Source organism: Triturus cristatus, chromosome 1_1, assembly GCF_964204655.1.
Source record: "Triturus cristatus chromosome 1_1, aTriCri1.1, whole genome shotgun sequence".
In the NCBI taxonomy this organism is placed as follows: domain Eukaryota; kingdom Metazoa; phylum Chordata; class Amphibia; order Caudata; family Salamandridae; genus Triturus; species Triturus cristatus.
In genome coordinates this window covers 991540451-991559609 of record NC_140579.1, presented here as the reverse complement: position 1 = coordinate 991559609, position 19159 = coordinate 991540451, and the positions used below count along the sequence as shown (strand labels likewise).

General features: G+C 39.8%; 1 protein-coding gene across 2 annotated transcripts in view; it reads left to right on the top strand.

Annotated features, from left to right (window-relative positions):
- The window catches only part of LOC146871423 (sodium channel protein type 4 subunit alpha-like), a 1828482-nt gene extending 1812497 nt beyond the window's left edge, over positions 1-15985 (top strand). For both annotated transcript variants that reach the window (XM_085651070.1, XM_085651071.1), the window contains one exon: positions 13389-15985. In XM_085651070.1, the coding sequence (XP_085507196.1) occupies positions 13389-14560 (1172 nt within the window). In that variant the 3' untranslated portion in view covers positions 14561-15985. The remainder of the gene's footprint in view (positions 1-13388) is intronic.
- The last annotated feature ends 3174 nt before the right edge of the window (positions 15986-19159 follow it).

The window sequence follows — 19159 nt, the reverse complement described above, 5'->3', positions numbered from 1 at the left end:
ATGGTACATTCCAATTTCGTAGGATGCCATTTGGTTTGGCTTCAGCTGCGCCTGTATTTCAGAAAGTGATGACCAACATGTTTAAGGACATTTCCAATGTAGTCATTTTCCAAGATGATATTCTGGTGCACACTGCTTCAAAAGAAGAACATAATGTTGTACTTGAACAGGTACTCACTATTCTACAAGACAATCACGTCACAATGAGAGATGGCAAATGCATATTTTCTGTTAATGAGATTGAATATTTAGGACATGTTCTTTCTAAAGATGGTGTCAAACCTAAGCCTAGCATTGTGGATGGCATTGTCAACGCTCCCCATCCAATTGATAAAGACCAACTTTGTTCGTTCATTGGACTTTGTGAATTTTATTCAAAGTTCATAAAGAATATCGCAAGCCTCACTGAATGTTGCAGAAGTCTTCTTAAAAAAAATTCTTATTTCATTTGGACAGCTACCTGTCAAGATCACTTTCAACGCATCAAAGAAAGTATTCTTTCTGCACCCAGTCTTCAAGCATATACAGAGGGGAGAGATACATTCATTACTGTAGATGCCAGTTCTTATGGCATGGGTGATGTATTCTCACAAACGGCAGGTAACAACGAACGTACAATCGGGTTTGCTTCGAGACGCATGAAAGATGTCGCACTGAGATATTCAGTTATTGAGAAAGAAATGTTGGCTTGCGTTTGGGGTATTGAGAAATTCAGACCATATTTGTGGGGGAGAAAATTTTGTTTGAGGACTGATCACAAACCATTAGTTGACATACTATCTGGTAACAAAACAAAAAAAGCTACAGCTAGATTAGCCACCAAACTTTTAGAATTCAATTTTAATGTCCAATACATAGCTGGAGGAAAAAATATCAAAGCTGACTTTTTGTCCAGACATCCTGTACATGAGGAGAAGTTTGCTGAGCTAGAAGATGATATTGAAGAATGCATTAGTGCAAGGATTGATGACACTAATTTGTCATGACATGGCAGAATGGTGTAAAGCTTTAGAGAATGATTTACTGCTCAGGTTATGGAGTTTGTAGTAAAAGGTTGGCCTAAAGAAAGATCCATTGAGCTTGATCTACAACCATTCTGTAAGAACTATCTCTTGAAGGTAAACTTTTAGTTAGAGAAGGCAAATTAATCCCTCCTCCTTGCTTTCGACAAATAATATTAGAAACTGCACACTCTGGTCATTTAGGTATGACTGCTACCAAGCGCAGGATAAGTAATGATTTTTGGTGGCCTTCTGTAGATCGCGATGTGGAAGTACTTGTTAATAACTGTACTCAATGTTTATAGAGTGACAAACACTTGGTTACGAATTCACCATCTCCCAAACCCTCAATCTCTCCCAACAAGGTCTGGCAAAAGGTAGCAATAGATTTTCTTGGGCCATTTCATGTTCTTCCCAATTGCATGAAATATTTCGTAGTTTTAAATGATCGCTTATCCAGGTGGGTGGAGGTCAGAGGTGTCTCTGAGCCAAATACCAAATCTGTCATTCGATTCCTTCAAGATGTATTCAGCAGAGAAGTCACACCTGAGGAATTACTTACAGATAATGGGGTTCAGTTTACTTCTCAACCCATGCAAGATTTTTTGACAAAGATGGGTATCAAACATTTACGCACTCCCTTGTATTTTCCTCAGGGGAACGGAAAAGTTGAAAGATTCAACAGGGTTCTAGTCAAATGTATTCAGAGTGCTATCAAAGCCAAAGTAGATTGGGAGTCTGCCATCAGAGATGTGGTATGGGCATATAGAACCACTCCTCACTCTGTATCGGGTTGTGTTCCTTATGAATTGATGAGAGGGAGGAAAGTGGTATCTACTCTCAATCCATTCTGGAAGTTGAACTGTTTGGACAATAAATGTGATGTTGCAAAAAATTCTCTCATCGCTAAAAATCGTAGTGATGAAGCCAGTGTTAGCAGATGTAATAAACTTGCCATGCCCGTTTCAGAAAAAGAAGTCACATTTGTTGTTGGTGATCTGGTTTGTGTCAAGGATCCTTTGATGCTACAAAAAGGTAAATCACAATTCAGGGATCCTGCACGTATAGTCACAATAAAAGGAAACAGTGCAAAATTGGAGAATGGACAGTGGTGGAATTTTGGTCGTTTGGCCAGAACCAACTGTGCACATAATTCTGGTGTAAATGTTGGTCAGAGTTTCTCTGATGTCAGAAGGAGTTCAAGAGTTAGGAGGATTCCTAGTAGGTATGTTCAGTAAGCATTTCGTTCACTGTGTTATGAAGTGCTGTATTTTCTATTTTTGTTGAAAAGAGGGAGATATGTGGTGTCTGTGCATTGTTTCTCAGTGCACTTTCTTTATATAAAAATGTTGGAATGTTACTTTGTACTTCTCAATGTATTCTATGTAATACTTGATTAGAATGTGTGGACCACACACTGAAATTGCTTCACAGGCGGTTGGAGCTACCACCTTGAGCCCTTTACACTTGTATACATGTGTATACTGTTGACTACAATAAATCTACTCAAAGAGTGAAGATTCCTGGTCTATGTGAATTCCTGTTCAACTTTATTGATGAGAGCACACTTCATGAACTCAACCGGCAAATTTACATTTTTAAAGGATCCAGTTGCAGCCATCTATTCAATGCCTGAAAAGGTAAATGGACTCCTAAAACCACTGACGCCGTACAAATCAATCCCCACTCAGAAGGAGGATAAAAAACTCAATATGTTGCACATGACAACGGTACCACTCACGAATGTTACACCATACATCACTGAAGAAAAAGAAGCGCCAAATACGAGTAAGCTAACAGTACAAGAAGTCAAAAAATAGCTCTGTTGGAGCAATAATAAACAAACAATTCAAGCACAAGTACACACAAAACCAGAAGACAATGACAATGAGGAAGCCCGAGTACAGAGTAAGAGACCGGACAACATCCCGGAGAATGTAAACGCAAGTCAAGTTATAATAACATCTACATCAATATCAATTTGCAAGTCCAGCATGAATCAACCAGGGCTAGCACACTGTCATTTTCATAACAACCAGGACTTAATATGTGAGACAGGTGCAAGAGCATATAGTAACACAGACGCTACTTGTAAAGAAAAACCCAAAAATCAATCTACGCCGAGACAACAGACAAAGCAACTCAATAAAAATGAAGACATCTGTAACACAGATGATTTTAGTGACTCCTGGATGGAGTCACAATCAATATTGAACAATAAGGAGGTATTACAATCAATAAGTACAACATCCAAACTCCTAAAACAAACAGTGAACATACCAACATCAACGGTTCAACCAGGAGCACAAAAAATAACAGAAGATACATTATGCTCCGCAGTACAGGTAACACCAAGCGAAAAAAACTTAGTAAGCAGCCACGTCGAACAAATAAATAACAACATACTCCGTAATGAAGTAACAAAATTTAAAGGAGAAGTAAAATCCCAGCAAACAAAATTAATCCACATCAGCACAGTACCTGGAAGGGGATCGTTAGACAAAAACTTAACAGAGAGTCCTCAAAGGAAAAATTTGACGTCGGTATCAAAAGACATACAGCAAACAATAATTAAGATATCAAGTTCTTCTGAACTGCCAGAACAAGAAATCTATCATTCAAAACACACGATAAAAAGAAATTAATCATTGAACAGAAGACCCATACGGATTTGGACAACGCAGCAGAAAAAAAAATTACAGTTAACCCGCAAAATAATAACACTGAGTGGAGCCACTTGGTAGATAATAATATCACTGAACACCTAACAGAGCGGAAACAGGATTCTGAATACAACTTGGAAGCCCTTTCAAATCTACATGTCGCTCTAGTCAAAACACTAAAAACCTCAATCAAAACCCTCAACATGCAGTCAGATAAACTTGATATCCAAATGAATCTAATGAATGTAATTGCTGAATACATCTTCGGTATAAATAATAAACTTGACACCATGATGAGCCTATTAGTAGTTAACCAAGATGTAAATGAATTGCGGGCACAAGCTACCAACTGCCCTTGTTGTCCCATTCTGGAAAAACTAAGGGACCTACCAACTATACTAACAAGCATTCTACACGAATGTAAACGTGTAAACTGTCCGCTCAAAAATAACGTAGCAAATGGCAATAATTGCATGTTCGGAGGAAAAAAAAACCAAAAGGTTGCCTCAAATAACATCGTAAATAACATAGCAAACGGCAAAGAGCAAAAGACGAGAGAAAGAACTTCCCAAAACATTGCTCCGAGCAACGCAGAACAGACTATCCTGCAGCAAACTGGAAAAAAGCCAAAAGCAGGAGAATTAAGTGAGGATTTAACCGCGGCAGACTCTCCCACGTCCGAACTAGTCATAAGCACACACACCCCACGAACTGAAGCAAGCCAACAAATGTACAAGCAGACGAATACAACAAACAACCCTCCTCCGGCTTTAACGAAAAGACAAAAAAACAAGCTAGGAAAGCAAGAAATCGTGCACGTCAGTAAAACATTTTAAAAACTGGTTTTGGATAACTATCCGATCTTTAATTTACATGACGGTAAACAAAGATTATTATTAACATCAGGGAAACATCAAAAACAAAATGAGGAAGAGGATGCAATTCGATCAGACCAGTCAGTGTCAACTGAAACATCATACCGATCGAATAGGTCTTTGCCGGCAGTAAACAGCCCAGCTTTGACAAATCGGAGCCTCAAGAGTGGTGACCTTGATTTAACCACAAAGAATAAACCCGAGGGGAGCAGCATAGGACAACAAGAGGTCACTGGAAACAAAATAAAACATCTCGTGAGGCCAGCAAGACTCCAACAGAGACAGATCCTGATCGCACAAGTAAATGGCGATCATTCAAACAGAAAAACCAAAGAAGAATCCAAATCAGGTGTGTGCAGACTAAGATCTCCAAGGACACGACAAACAAAACTAATAATGCTAGAGGATCAACAAGCCTCGAACGGAAATTGACCATATGTCCACAAGAAAATGACTGCCGCCACAGGAACACTAGCTCCAATTTACAAGTTTACAACAGCGATAACAAACGAGATAGGCAAGTCGTCATGAGGACAGATCAGCGATTGGGAAGCATTAAGGAAGACCTGCTATTGATTGACATAAAAACGCAGTGTGATGACGCGAACAGGAATGAAATAGTAGAACTGGGAATAAATTCAAGGCCCCATCAGACGACAACATCTTATCCGCAAGGCCAAAACAGTGACAATACAGGCGATAGGCAAGTCATCTCGAAGACAGATCAGCTATTAGCCAACGGCAAGAAAGATCAGCGACTGATTAATATAAACAGGCAGAGTGATGAAGTGAATTGCGGCAACATAGAAGAACCAGGAAGAAACCAAACGAACGAGCAGACGTCATCATCTTACCCGCAAAAAAGGAGGGTAAATTGAACTCAACAAACAGGATTCTCTTCACACCACACTACTACTCACAGGGCTCCCAAGATTATTTGACTAGAGGAAACATCTTGCGCCTCATGGCAGTGATTCCAACATTACAATATTTAACATCTGCAGATTTAATAGCAATAGAATTCATCAATCCTGGAAATAATACAGGAAATGAAGGCACCTTAGCAACTTGGAAGAACGAAGAAATAGTAACAGACATCTTAAAAGAAACTACAAAATTTGAAGACTGGGGAATATCAGTTTCCATCTCAGCAATAAAACGTTATCCATCTCCTTTCCTAACGTTAAGCACACCCCAGACAATTTAATAAAAAGCATAGTCCCTTCGGTATTGCGAGGTGCCAAAGGTGCAGATGTTATAAACTCACATCAACAGAGTCAATACAAAAACAAAATCAAAGATTACAAACTCTCGGCTGGAAAGGATAATGACGCAACAGTACATCAGGCACAACAGAGTCTTCCCCTATAAAAATCTTGTCTTGGAACATCGCAGGAGCGAAAGGAATCCTACATGATAAAGGAATTACAGAGAACTGGGATAGCTATGAAATAATTGCACTCCAAGAAACCTGGTTAACAGCCCCGGTAGAGGTCCCAGGCAGGATAGCTCACCACGTGAATGTAACACGAACACAGCAATATGGAAGAGCTAAGGGGGGCCTCGCCGTTTACATCTCTACAGCATTAATAATCTCCTCAATTCAACTGTCAATAACAACATCAGCTATGCAAATAATGAAAATGGAGCTGGGCCCACATTTAGGGGTAAGCACCATCATCTTAATCAACATCCGAAAACTAAGATAAAAAAAGAACTTTTCAAGAAAGTTATTGATAAGATCGTTTACTTGATGGTTACCTGCCGGATAGTACTATTTCCCTGATCTACAAAAAACTGATCAATACTCGAGCGGACCTCCTCACACATTTGCGAGAGGTCTGGGTCGCCGATGGCCTCGAATTGGATGATGAGGACTGGGTCGCGGCCATAGCCTCACCGAGGGAGGTTGCCATACCGGCTCGCCTCCGATTTGTGCAGTTAAAGATATTACATAGGGTCGATGTCACCGGTCCCCGCTTGCTTCACATGGGTTACACAAGTGATGGTTTATGTCGGCGTGGTTGTGGCCTGCTTGGTACTTTTCTTCATATTCTGTGGGAGTGTCCGAAGGTGCTGCGTTTCTGGACTGGTGTGCATGCAGTGATGGAGGAGGTTACGGGTGTGGCTCTGCTCCCTGAGGCTCGGCGCTGTGTCTTGAATGTGTGGGAACCGACTGACTGCGATGTGGCACAAGAACGCTGGGTGACTTTGGGCAACATGATCGCTAAAAGAGACATTGCACAACTCTGGGGTTCCGGTAGGCCTCCCACAGTTACGAAGTGGAAAGAGAATATGGATTGGTGCATGTTCCGAGAGAAGACTGTTTACGTGGCCAGAGGCAAACCTAAGAAATGGAGTAAGATGTGGGGTCCCTGGAATTCCTATCGTGGGGATATATGCACTCCCCCCTTGGTGGTCACACCAGACGGAACGATGTCCCCTTGACTTTGATGTTCCTGGTCTTTTTTCCTTCCGCTTTGCAGGATTGATGACTGATCTTTTCCCTGTCCCCCCCCCCCCACCCCCCCTGCCCTTCTTAACGCGAGTTATTGTGTGATGGGCTGCATTGTCGCTGTTGTCCCCCGCTCCTGAGAGAGCAAGTCCCTGCTAATGGAGTTCTTCTGCCTGGTCTAAGTTTCCTTTTGTTGTTTTTATTTACAAAACAGTTAATAAGAAACCTTTCTGTAGTGCTGGGTTCAGTTGTGGGCGGCTGCAGCCGTTACGCGTGCGGTTCGCTCCTGCTCTCATGATTGCTGTATGATTGTTGTCCTCCTTTTTTCTGCGTTAGCGGCCGGCCCAGGCAGTTGTAGGCCCATGACTGTGACTATTTGGTGTGTAAATAAAGGTTTTAAAAAAAAAAGAAAGTTATTGATGTCATTACGGAATTCCGCTTTGAACAGCCAACTTGGGAGATAATTCTCACGGGAGACTTCAATGCAAACCTACTGTACACCCAAGAAGAGGAAGATAACATCACCGCAGCAAATGCAATTTGGGCTGTAGAAACGTAATTGTTTCCTGTCCTAAAACGTAATGACAAAGTAGGACAGCGATTTATAAGGGACCTCGAACACCTAGGTATGCGTACATTAAATGGGAGAATAAAACAGGATAGGCCTGCCACTTGTACGTATAATGGCCCCGTTCAAGCTCAGTTCTGGATTACACAATAGTAACCCTCCCTCTCCTAGGGCAAATAAATAGTTTTCAAATCAAATGTCCCACCGATAGCGATCATTCCGCTCAGCACATTGAAAATTAGATTTTACAAACACACAGAAGCTCCAGTAGTTGAGGGGAATACATCAACAATCAATCTGAAGCGTCTGAGGTGGACAAGCACCACATTACCGCACATATCCTCAAAGGCTAAAAATCTAATGACAACCCTCGAGTCAGAAAACAACATGACAATAGAAACATGGACTGCCTTCTTGGCAAGTTTACCCCAAGCAGGAGCATCGACTAAACAGACAAACAAAAAGTGCGTAGATAACAACAGTCATCTCAGTCAAACATCACGAAGCTTAAGGAAGCAACTGAGAAAGGCACAACATCAATGTCCATTATCAAAAGCATGGGAGGAGGTACGTCTATTAAAGAAAAAATACAAAAAACAAATTTGGATCGACAAAAAAATTCAAGAAAACAACTTTTGAACAAAGTTATTACATAATGCAAAGAAATCTGACGCTAGAGCTTTCTGGGAACAGGTGAATTCTATGAACAGAACTTCCAAAATCATAAACATGACCTGTGTCGCCGAGCCTGCCTGGGTACAGCATTTAATCTCCACATTTTCGATAAACAATTTGGATCAGTCGAACTTTGTTGCGACTACTACAAAGGGAAAGCAAAAATCAGTAATATCCTCAGCCAATCATAGTAACAAGAAAGATCATTCTATTATAACCACCATAGTAGCAGGAATCCGCATATCGCAGAAAGAGGATACATTACAATCAACCTTTCCCCATTCTGAAGTAGAAATTTTACAAATCATAAGAAAAAGTCGGCTTGATAGTGCACCGGGCCCGAACTGTGTACCACAGGCAATTTACAAACAAGATCCCAACTACTGGGCAAGTAAGATCCATAGCCTGTTCCTGATGATCGGCACAACCAGTCGTATCCCAGAAAGCTGGAGAGGCGCGATTATTAATCCTATATTCAAGGGAGGGGAGCGCAGACACCCGGCAAGCTATCGTCTGATCGCGTTAATAGACGCAGAGGGCAAATATTATGCATCCCTGATCTCAACTGATCTGACAAATTGGCCCGACGAGAACAAAAAAATCCCTTTAAACCAGTCGGGCTTTTGACGGGGCACGGGTACAATTACAAATGCACTAGCAATAGGGCTAGCCGACAAAAGTCTACGACAGCGACAAGCACTCCAGGGTCTACTGGACTCAATTTTGAATCCCAATTATGGGTCTCTACACCGACACCTGGATGCAGGTCAAAATCGACGATGGCCAGAGGCTCACAAGGAATATCCACACCAACGAGGGACTAAAGCAAGGCTGTGTCTTGGCCCTGCACCTGTTCAATCTATTCATGGCTGATCTAACATCAAGGCTAGACGTGGTCAATTCACATCCACCACGTCTGGGCACACTCCCATTAACACACCTGTCCTACACAGATGAAGTTGTCCAGCTAAGCCAGACGAGAATCGGATTGCAACGATCAATTCACGAATTAGTTGACTTCGCCAAAACAAACCTGATGGAAATAAACATAAAAAAACCAAAGGTCATTACCATAACCCACAGCTTACCAAAACAGACTAGAGTTACATTTGAAAACACTAAGTTAAAAGTAGTTACCAGCTACAAATACCTGGGGATATACTTGGACCGAAGGTTTTCGTTCACCACGCATTACGAAACCATACAGAAAAAGGGAAACGCTTTAATGTTTGCATTCTGCAGTATATCTAAATCGTTAAAAGACCCATTGTTCACTCCACTTCTGGCAGTCATCAAAGCAAAATTACTTCCAACCATTGCCTACGGAAGCGTGGTACATCACAGAAACAGCGTAACTATTCTAGACAATATCCAAACGCGAGTGTACAAAAGAGTATTTCGCCTGCCACGTGATACCTACCAGCTCAGGTACGTCTAGAGTTTGGACTACAGCAACAAACACTACATAAAAGGTACGAGACAATTACAATTTGGTACAAAATATGGCTTTATCGCGGCCTTGAAATCAACTCAGCACTCTGGGAAGCCTTGCAAAATGATCAAAATCACACTACGCGAAGTACTTAAATGCCTCTTTGAAAATAACCAGCATGGCTGACCTCTGGCATCGGAAACTGCCTCTGACCTCATTTCAGCTGATTGTGAAAAAAGCGGCAAAAAACGCATTCACTAATGGAAGACAAAGCGGCGTTAAGTCGACGTGCGCACGCATGGATGGTATTACAATCCTACATGAAGCTTGGGCCAGCAACATATCTGGGCCTTGCTTTCTCCCCTTCCCTAAAAACCAAGTTCTTGGAACTGCGCATGGGAAAATTGCCTTCCAATGCTGATCGCCCTAATTGGAAGTCCCATGGCTCAAAAGCTTGCAACCTATGTGGGTCACCAATACAGGACTTCATACATCTAATATGCATCTGCCCGGTGTTAGGGTACTACCGCCGTCATTTGTTGAGGAGGCAGTTTAATGAAAGAGGTATCCGCACCTGTAGATCTGAAATACTAAATAGTATGGACTCAAAGGACCCGCAATTAATTTGTCAACTGATAAAATTTCGAACCTATTTTGAGAATTTAACGAAACAATGATACAGGCTACAAACATTATCCAGCTGCTCCTGTCCGTCTTTTTAAGAGTAACATAGTTGTAAATTGAAATAATGAATCAAATTTCAAATGTGGTGCTGTCTATACTTATTCTTCCTTACTTTGTTTTAACATGTGGAGGAAATGGATTATATGCATTGGAATATTGTAATGGTTTTAACTAACTATACAATAAATAATTTTTTATCTATCTATCACGTCTCTGTAACCTTTGTTTTTTAAGTGAATTCCTAACTTTTTAGAATTCTATTTCATAACTATAATGTCCCTGTATTTTTTTCTATAACTAGATATTGAACATTACATCTGCATGGTGCACCACTTATTGTTGTATTTGTCATCTATTTTTTTCAAAAGTACATTAATAATTTTTTTCGAGATATTTTGGGTTTTCGCGATGATGTGATCGCTGAAGACATACAGAAAATAATGCATGTTTTTGACAAATAAAGAACATATATAGACATATTTTACCTGAAACTCTGTATCCAGTCTTATGTGTAGCTGTCATTTACACACAATCAACACAAAGGCTCTTGTCAGAGAGACCCTAGTACCCAAAATATAATTTTTTTAATAATCCTTTTTATTTCACTTTTGTGAATATTTGTGACATCACGATGGTCGTGAATAAGTCACAAAATCGCAAAACAAAAGCAGACACCTACCGGCCACCAGCACATGAAAATTAATAACAAAAAGAACTCATTCTAAACATTGCATGACACATATTACTATATACATGCTTCTTTAAAAAGCATGTTTAATTGTACTAAGTTTTTACGTTTCTTTAAAAACCATCATTGAAACCTATTTTCTGTTTTTTTGGTTATATGGGGCATCACAACGACGTTAACCACGCCGATCGCACCTTTTTCATAAAGTGAAAAACACATAGATGTACACATATTGCAGCGTTTTCCACACTAGAGGTTTATTACTGTATTGTCTAAAGTAATGTTTTTCTAGTGAGTTTCTATAAAAACCATCTCTAGAACCTATTTTCCGTTTTCACTGCAACACCGAGAGTCGTGATATCGTTGGTAACCGCGACGATCATGGATACGTTGCGAAAATGCAATAGCTACCACCACATTCAAAATGTATAACTATATAATTCATTCTAACAATCACACTAGATAAATCACAAACTAAATAACTCTATAAAAACATATATCATTCTTTCAATATCTCTATAACAGTGTGTATTAATGATTCACTGGGTTATGTGAGTGGGTTCATAAGTCTCCAAGTGGGCCTGTGACTAGCTGCATGAGTCCTTCACTAAGTCAATAAGTGGATGCATAAGTCTAGCGTGTGAGTGTCTGATTGGGTATGTAAATGGATGTACGTGTGTCAGAGTGGGTATGTGAATGGGTACATGAGTCTGTGACTGGGTCTATGAATGGGTGAATACTTGTCTGAGTGGGTCTGTCTATCAGTGAGTAAGTGAGTGGAAGCATAAGTCTTCAGTGGGTCTGTCAGTTGGTGCGAGAGTGTCTGAGTGAGTCTGTGACTGAGTGCATGAATGTCTGAGTGGGTGTATAAGTCTCTTGACTATCTATGTGTGTAGGCACATGAGTCTCTGAGTGCACCTGTGACTGGGTGCATGACCCTCTGACTGCTTATGTGAGTACACACATGTTTCTCTGAGTAAGTCTGTGAGTGTGTGCATTTGTGTCCAAATGGGTATGTTAGTGGGTGTATGAGTGTCTCAGTGGATATGTGAGTAGGTACATGAGTCTGACTGTGACCTGCTAGGGTGTGTATATAGATACTTTTTGTTTTATATTTCCACCTATATTCACGAAGACATCGCAATAGTCTCATAGTTTCACAAGTATGGTAAGATAATTGTGACTCAAATCAAAATAAGCTTTATTCGAAATCACAAAGTGAAACATAAAAGCTACAAAAATCCATCCATGACAGAGCTTAAAAACCAGAATGCAAATTTAAAACAGAGTACAAAATGTTATTCTGTATAAAAACATATATAAAAACAGTCATCAACTGCATAATCACTCAATTACTATTTACAACTGCTTCCTGTAATTCTTGACAACCATCAAAATTGTGACTCATAATTTACTGTGAATAAATCAGTGCCAGTCTCCCTGTGTCAATCTGAGACAAAATCCTAACTTTACGACTTTCGGTATTCACAAAAGGCATTTAGTAGTAGTAAAGTTAGGAGTCCTAACTTTACTACTACTAAATGCCTTCTGTGAATACCAAAAGTAGTAAGTTTAGGATTTTATCTCAAATTATTTCTGTGAATCGGCCCCTATATGTTTTAGAGAAGATCTCATGTAATGGCTTGGCATAAAGTTTGAATAGTGGAGGTGGGTGAGTTGGATCCTTGATGTACTCAAAAAGGAACATAAGTATAAATATATTAGGTGTTTATTAACTTAATGCATTAGGCTCTGTCAGAAAGGTGGGTTTTACACAATTGCAACACCATACTGTGTTAATTGTTGTCCAAATATGTATCACTTGACGTTGTGCTAAAAATCCTTAAACTTAACAGAAACTAATAAAGTAGAAAGGGTACATGAAAACAAAATTACCTGCAGTGCAGTAGGGTCTGAATTGAAACTAAGAGTTTTCTGACATTGAGAAATTTTGAATTCACAGTGTAATCTGTAAGCATCTATCTTTATATTCGTTGGAAATCAATTTGCTTATCATTCGCTCACTAACACCATAATGAAGACCACCTGGTTCATGTAATGAATGTGTGCTAAAAATAAGTTTAGAAGTAATAATTAATATGCATTAAATGATGGTGAGGGCAGACAACTGGGTTTCTGAATCTATATACATTTTTCAGAGTGCCATAGGAAATTAACCGAGTGGGGATACGTAAACATTATAAACTTGGATTGTACTCGCATCTAAAATTGTTGTGAATTTCACAAAACACAGGTTTATCTTTTAGTTAACATGTATGCTTAGCACTATGTTTAACTGCAAACATTTTGAATTACGAATAACTCAAGCACTTTCATTATATTTCAGGTATTGTGCTGTCAGACATTATAGAAAAGTATTTTGTATCACCAACCCTTTTCAGAGTTATTAGGCTGGCGAGGATTGGGCGAGTTCTTCGACTCATCAAATCAGCAAAAGGGATCAGAACACTATTGTTTGCCTTGATGATGTCACTACCTGCCTTGTTCAATATTGGACTTTTGCTCTTCTTGGTTATGTTCATCTACTCTATCTTTGGGATGTCGAACTTTGCATATGTGAAAAAGGAGTCTGGCATTGATGACATGTTCAACTTTGAAACCTTTGGGAACAGCATCATTTGCTTGTTTGAAATCACCACATCAGCTGGTTGGGACGGTCTCTTGAATCCCATTATGAACAGTGCCCCCCCTGACTGCGATCCAGATTTAGAAAACCCTGGCACACATATCAAAGGTGACTGTGGCAATCCAGCCATGGGCATATGCTTTTTCTGCAGTTATATTATTATCTCATTTTTGGTTGTTGTCAACATGTACATCGCAATTATTCTGGAGAACTTCAATGCGGCTACAGAGGAGAGTGGAGAGCCTCTTTGTGAAGATGATTTTGAAATGTTTTATGAAACGTGGGAAAAGTTTGATCCTGATGCCACTCAATTTGTTGCTTATAATGAAATGTCTAATTTTGTGGATAGCTTGCAGCCCCCCTTAAGACTACCTAAACCAAATAAAATAAAATTGATCACAATGGATCTCCCAATGGTCGCTGGAGATAAAATCCATTGCTTAGACATTCTGTTTGCTCTAACAAAGGAGGTGCTGGGAGACTCTGGAGAAATGGATGCATTAAAAGAGTCAATGGAAGAGAAATTCATGGCAGCCAATCCTTCTAAGGTATCCTATGAGGCTATTACCACCACACTGAAAAGGAAACAGGAGGAGGTTTGTGCCATAAAGATTCAAAGGGCATTTAGGAGCCATTTATTGCAACGCTCTGTAAAGCTTGCTTCCTACATGTTTAGACAAGACCGAAATGAAATTACAAAAGATGAAAAGTCACCAGAGCTCACAGGACTGATCGCCATGCTAATGAATGAAAACTATGGCAAGAATAGTGTAGGTGTAGCTGTAGAAGACACGCATCCAGAGTCTATAGATAGAGCTTGTGTTGGAAGCGGCTGTGGTAAAGCAAGTGGTAGTATTGAGTCCGTTGTTTAGAATGAGCTGAGACAAATCTCAGCCTATGCAACAATGAACGTCTCAGTGCCACCGAATAGTACTTGAAACCAACCCCAAACATGGTCAGTCCTTGGCCACTCACAAAGTTCAAGCAGATGAACACCCTCTTCCACAGCTTGTGTGCAGTGCCAGGTCTCTCATTTAAACAAAAATCTGACTTACAGTATATCAAATTACAAGACAACTTAAAAACATAAGGCTGTGTTCCAAAGTGCATATGACATGTATTTGTTTGAAATAAGGTTTGTAATGTTGGTCATCCTTTACGATACAAGTCCTTATTTTCACGAAGCGCATCAAGTGCAGTGATCCAATGTCTTGTCCATGGTTGTGTAGGGAAGTGAGTGCAAGTAGGATGGAGATCAGAAGAGTATTTGGCATTTTACATATATCAGAATACAACCATGTTGTGTAAAATAAAGAGAGACGTTTTAGCTGAAATTGCGGATTTGTTCTTGAGATTTGTCTCAAACATTAACAAGTGTGCATTTTTTCATCTGATTGAAGAACTCAGTCCAATTATTTGATACACATGTGTGCTGTTTCTTATTTTAGAGATCAAACTGAGATTTTCTAGTCAATGTCAAATATCTGAAATATTGTAAAAATACATGATGTTATGTTGGGCTATATTTTTCTTACAACACTTCATATGACTTAAAAGTTGCACAACTCAATGTATACTAAAAACGTAAAGTGTTTTTTTGATACTTTTTGCAATAGTTTCTAAATGTGATTATGTCTTAAAGATAACTGGCATACACTGTAAAATTTGCCGATTTAATTACACCAAAGTTTTATGGGATAGTGCCTCATTTGTTTTTCTTGAACTTTTTTGCAATATAGAATTATAATTTTCATAGTGAATGTATGCACGTCTTGTAAAAAGTTTAAATTATGTTTAGATGTAGGTGAACAAGAAATATATGTATAATTATAAAATATGCAATCCTTATGCCACTATAGTAAACAAAAAATTAAGAAAAGAAAATGTGTAAATTTGACAGTCTGGAAGACACAATGCTGTTGAGTAACAAAGCTGCTATGCACACCGCAGGTGTGTTGCTATTTATTTAATATTTATTTATTTAAGTGTTTAAAGTGTTCCTTATCTTGATTTACTTAGATGGCTTTGGGTAGCTTTATTTATTGCATGAATGATACATTAAACCGGAGGTAGTGAAGGATACTAACAGCTGAAGGAAATACCAGGAGCCAAGGTCCATAGATGGCATCGGATGTTTGAATATGATCGGTTGAAATAATGAGGTAATAGTGCTTTGTAGAAGTTACTTAGTCAATTTGTGTGTCTGATATCTGTGGTAAAACATATTTGGATCGTATGAAATTAATTGAAAGCTGGACTCAAAATATTAGCGTGCTGGAGAAAATAAACCTGGTCTTTAGAAAATTCTGCATATAAACCGGGAAGAGCAGCAGACTTTGGTCGCCAATCAAAGAAAACCCAGCACCTTCCAATTGATTTTTATTTGAACTTAATGTTACTTGTTCATATTTAATTTATATTAATAATAGAGTACTCCATAACTGTCAAGATATCTGCTCTTGAAGAGTAGATTGAAGAGCCATTAGAAAATGGTGCTTCATAGTTAAGCCCCACAAATTCTCTGCTCAAAACTTTGGGGGGAGGACTCATAGACTGCTAAGGCTATAGTACACCCAATAGCACTTCATCAAGGAGCCAGTATGATTTTAATAATTTGGTGTAATCCACACTTTACAGCCCGACAAAGTTATCAAAGAAACCATTGTTGTTTTATTTGCTATTGCTTCCTGATCTAATCAAACATAATTACAAGATAAGCATAAGTGGCTACTGGGAAGAGAGCTCAGTAGAATAGTGTTTTAACTGTAGAGCTCTGTGTGTAACCTAAATTTCATAGTTTCGAATCCTTCTGAGGTCAATAAATTGAGTTGCGTAATTATTATAACCTGTTATCAGCCCCTAAAAACCAGACAAATATTAGAGCATGCTACATAAATGGTGCAAATGTGATTTTTTTTGTATTACTCCTGATGATGAAAGGAGGCTATCATTTTCACTCTGTCAATTATTCAGAAATATCATCTACGGTGCTTGGACAAAATATTGAGCCCATAACATTGTGTGGATAAGATATCATGCCAAGAAAACTGAGGTCAAAAATATTGCGCAGGTAAGTTTTTCTGGGCAAGCACTGTACTTAACTCCACATATATGTACCTTGATTATATATGTCAATCAATTGGAGTTTGTGGAGCGTAAGCTTATCACCCTGGAGGGTATCCAGGCGCTGGGTTGCTGGATTTAGTCGAAGACCCAGGTCTTGAGTCTCTTCCTCAAGTCTGTCAGTGAGGGTGATGTTCAGAGGTGGACGGGGAGGGCGTTTCAGGACTTGGTGGTAAAGTGGCAGAAGGAGCGTCCTCCTCTGTGGCTACAGCAGATGAGCTGTGTCTGTTCCAAGGCGAGGGAAGCAGAGTGAATGTTTCTGGATGGTTGGTGGAAGTTCAGGCAGTTGTTCATGTATGATGGTCCTTGTTCATGAAGGTCTTTGAGGGTGAGTGTCAGCAGTTTGACTGGAGCCTTCTTAATAGTTTGCTGGTGGTTCCTGTGTACAGTGAGTTGCCGTAGTCCAGACGGCTGGTGATAAGGGCTTGCGTGACTGCTTTTCTGATGCTTGTGGGCAACCATTTGAACATTCTTCAGAGCATACAGAGTGTGTGAAAGCAGGCAGGGGAGACAGTGTTGATCTGTCGTTTCATGGTGAGTTTGCAGTCCAGGTTGATGCCGAGGTTGTGGACGTGGTCTTTTGGTGTGTGCGGGTAGTTCCGAGTCCAGTAGGCCACCAGGTGTTGTTCCAGAGGGAGGTATGGTTGCCAAAGATCAGCACTTCCATCTTGCACGTGTTGAGCTTCGGACAATTTTCCTTCATCCAGGTTGGGATGTCAAGGTACTTAGATGTGGAGTTAAGAATAGTAATATTCTGTCCACACAATATTTTTTATATTGATATTCTATCAGAAAACCATCATCTACCTCAGCATTTCAAGATAACATCCTTCAAGCGAGTCATGTATCCAGCCATATTCTCCCCTAAACAATTGCCTTCTGATTAACTCTCGAATGCCAAATCTTTTGTTCTAGGTGTATTGAATATTAAACATGGTAACATGAGATCCCCTCACTTTTGTAATTCAAGAGGGTCCTAAGTAGGATCCCAACTGTGCAAAGATGCACTGTAAATGAGAAATGCTTACTCCTCATCTATCAGTAGAGTGTTTATACAACATGACCCATTCCTGCTCTTAAAGTTAAGAACTTAGGCTTCTTGGTAAACTCTAAGCTCTCCATGAAGCCGCAGGTGGCAACTGTCTCTGGGACCTGCTTCGCGACTTTGAAGTGGTTGCAGAAATTCATTTGGATGCTTCCTGTTCCTGCCCAAAGATTCATTCATCCTGGCTCTTATTTTGCCCCGCCTGGATTACGGTAAAACATTTTACCTCTGGATTGATAAAGCCTCAATAAAACAACTGCAGGTGGTGCAGAATGCAGCCGCTAGGCTTGTATACAGACTGCTAAAATATACCTGGGCTACTTATCTTTGCCGTGAGCTTTATTAGGTAGATATGGAAAAACATGCCCAATTTAAGGCCTTGTGCTATGTCTTTAAAGCCAGTGCTGGGACTGCCCCTAACCACAAAGGCTTGATGAAATTGTATCAGCCAACTCGTTATTTGCGCTCTAGCAATCTCTCTCTGTGCACTGTCCCTAAGATCAATCTTACCCGTATGGGAGGTCGCACCCTCATGTTCCTGGGCCCTAAGCTCTGTAATGCTCTGCAGGAACTTCTGAAATTCTGCACCTCACTGCTCTTCCGCATACGACTAACAATGTGGCTATTCTGACTCCATTTGAGTTAGGTGACACTCTTATGTTGCTGAAAGCGCCTGGATCCCCGAGTAGGCAGCTGTTCATGATTTATAAGTATTTGAATAAATAAATGACCTAAGACACTCCCAAAACTCTTTGATAACCAGTCTATGCTAAAGAAAAAAGCCAAATAAAAACATAAGTTCACTCCCACAAAGAGTTTTTACATGAAAATGGGGTCAGTGTCCAACTGCTCATAGGCACAAGTTCAATGTAAAAGAAATTAGAAAAATTGAAACTGTAAAGCCACAAATGTTGCATGTGCCTGTAATTATGCTGTCTTTCTTTCACTTCTGCATTTGTCAAATGTTTACCACACGCTAGCCAGGATCTGGATTACATAGATTCCACCGGTGTCGGGAAATTTTGAACCACTGCATCTTCTGATAGCTCCCAGGATGCATTGGACCCAAGACTGGAAGCTTTTAACCTACATGCCTGTAGATGTGCAAATAGGTTAACCACCTGACTCTAAATCACTATCTCCATTCCTGACCTTTTTACTCACAAATTGCCTGACACTGCCACTATCTACGGGATCTGCCTCGCACATCAATGAGTTTTAGCTCATCTTAAAATAAAGTTTTGGCTCTGTTCTCAACAAAACCTTTCCTTTAAATGATTAAAGTGTGACCTGCAGAGTCTGA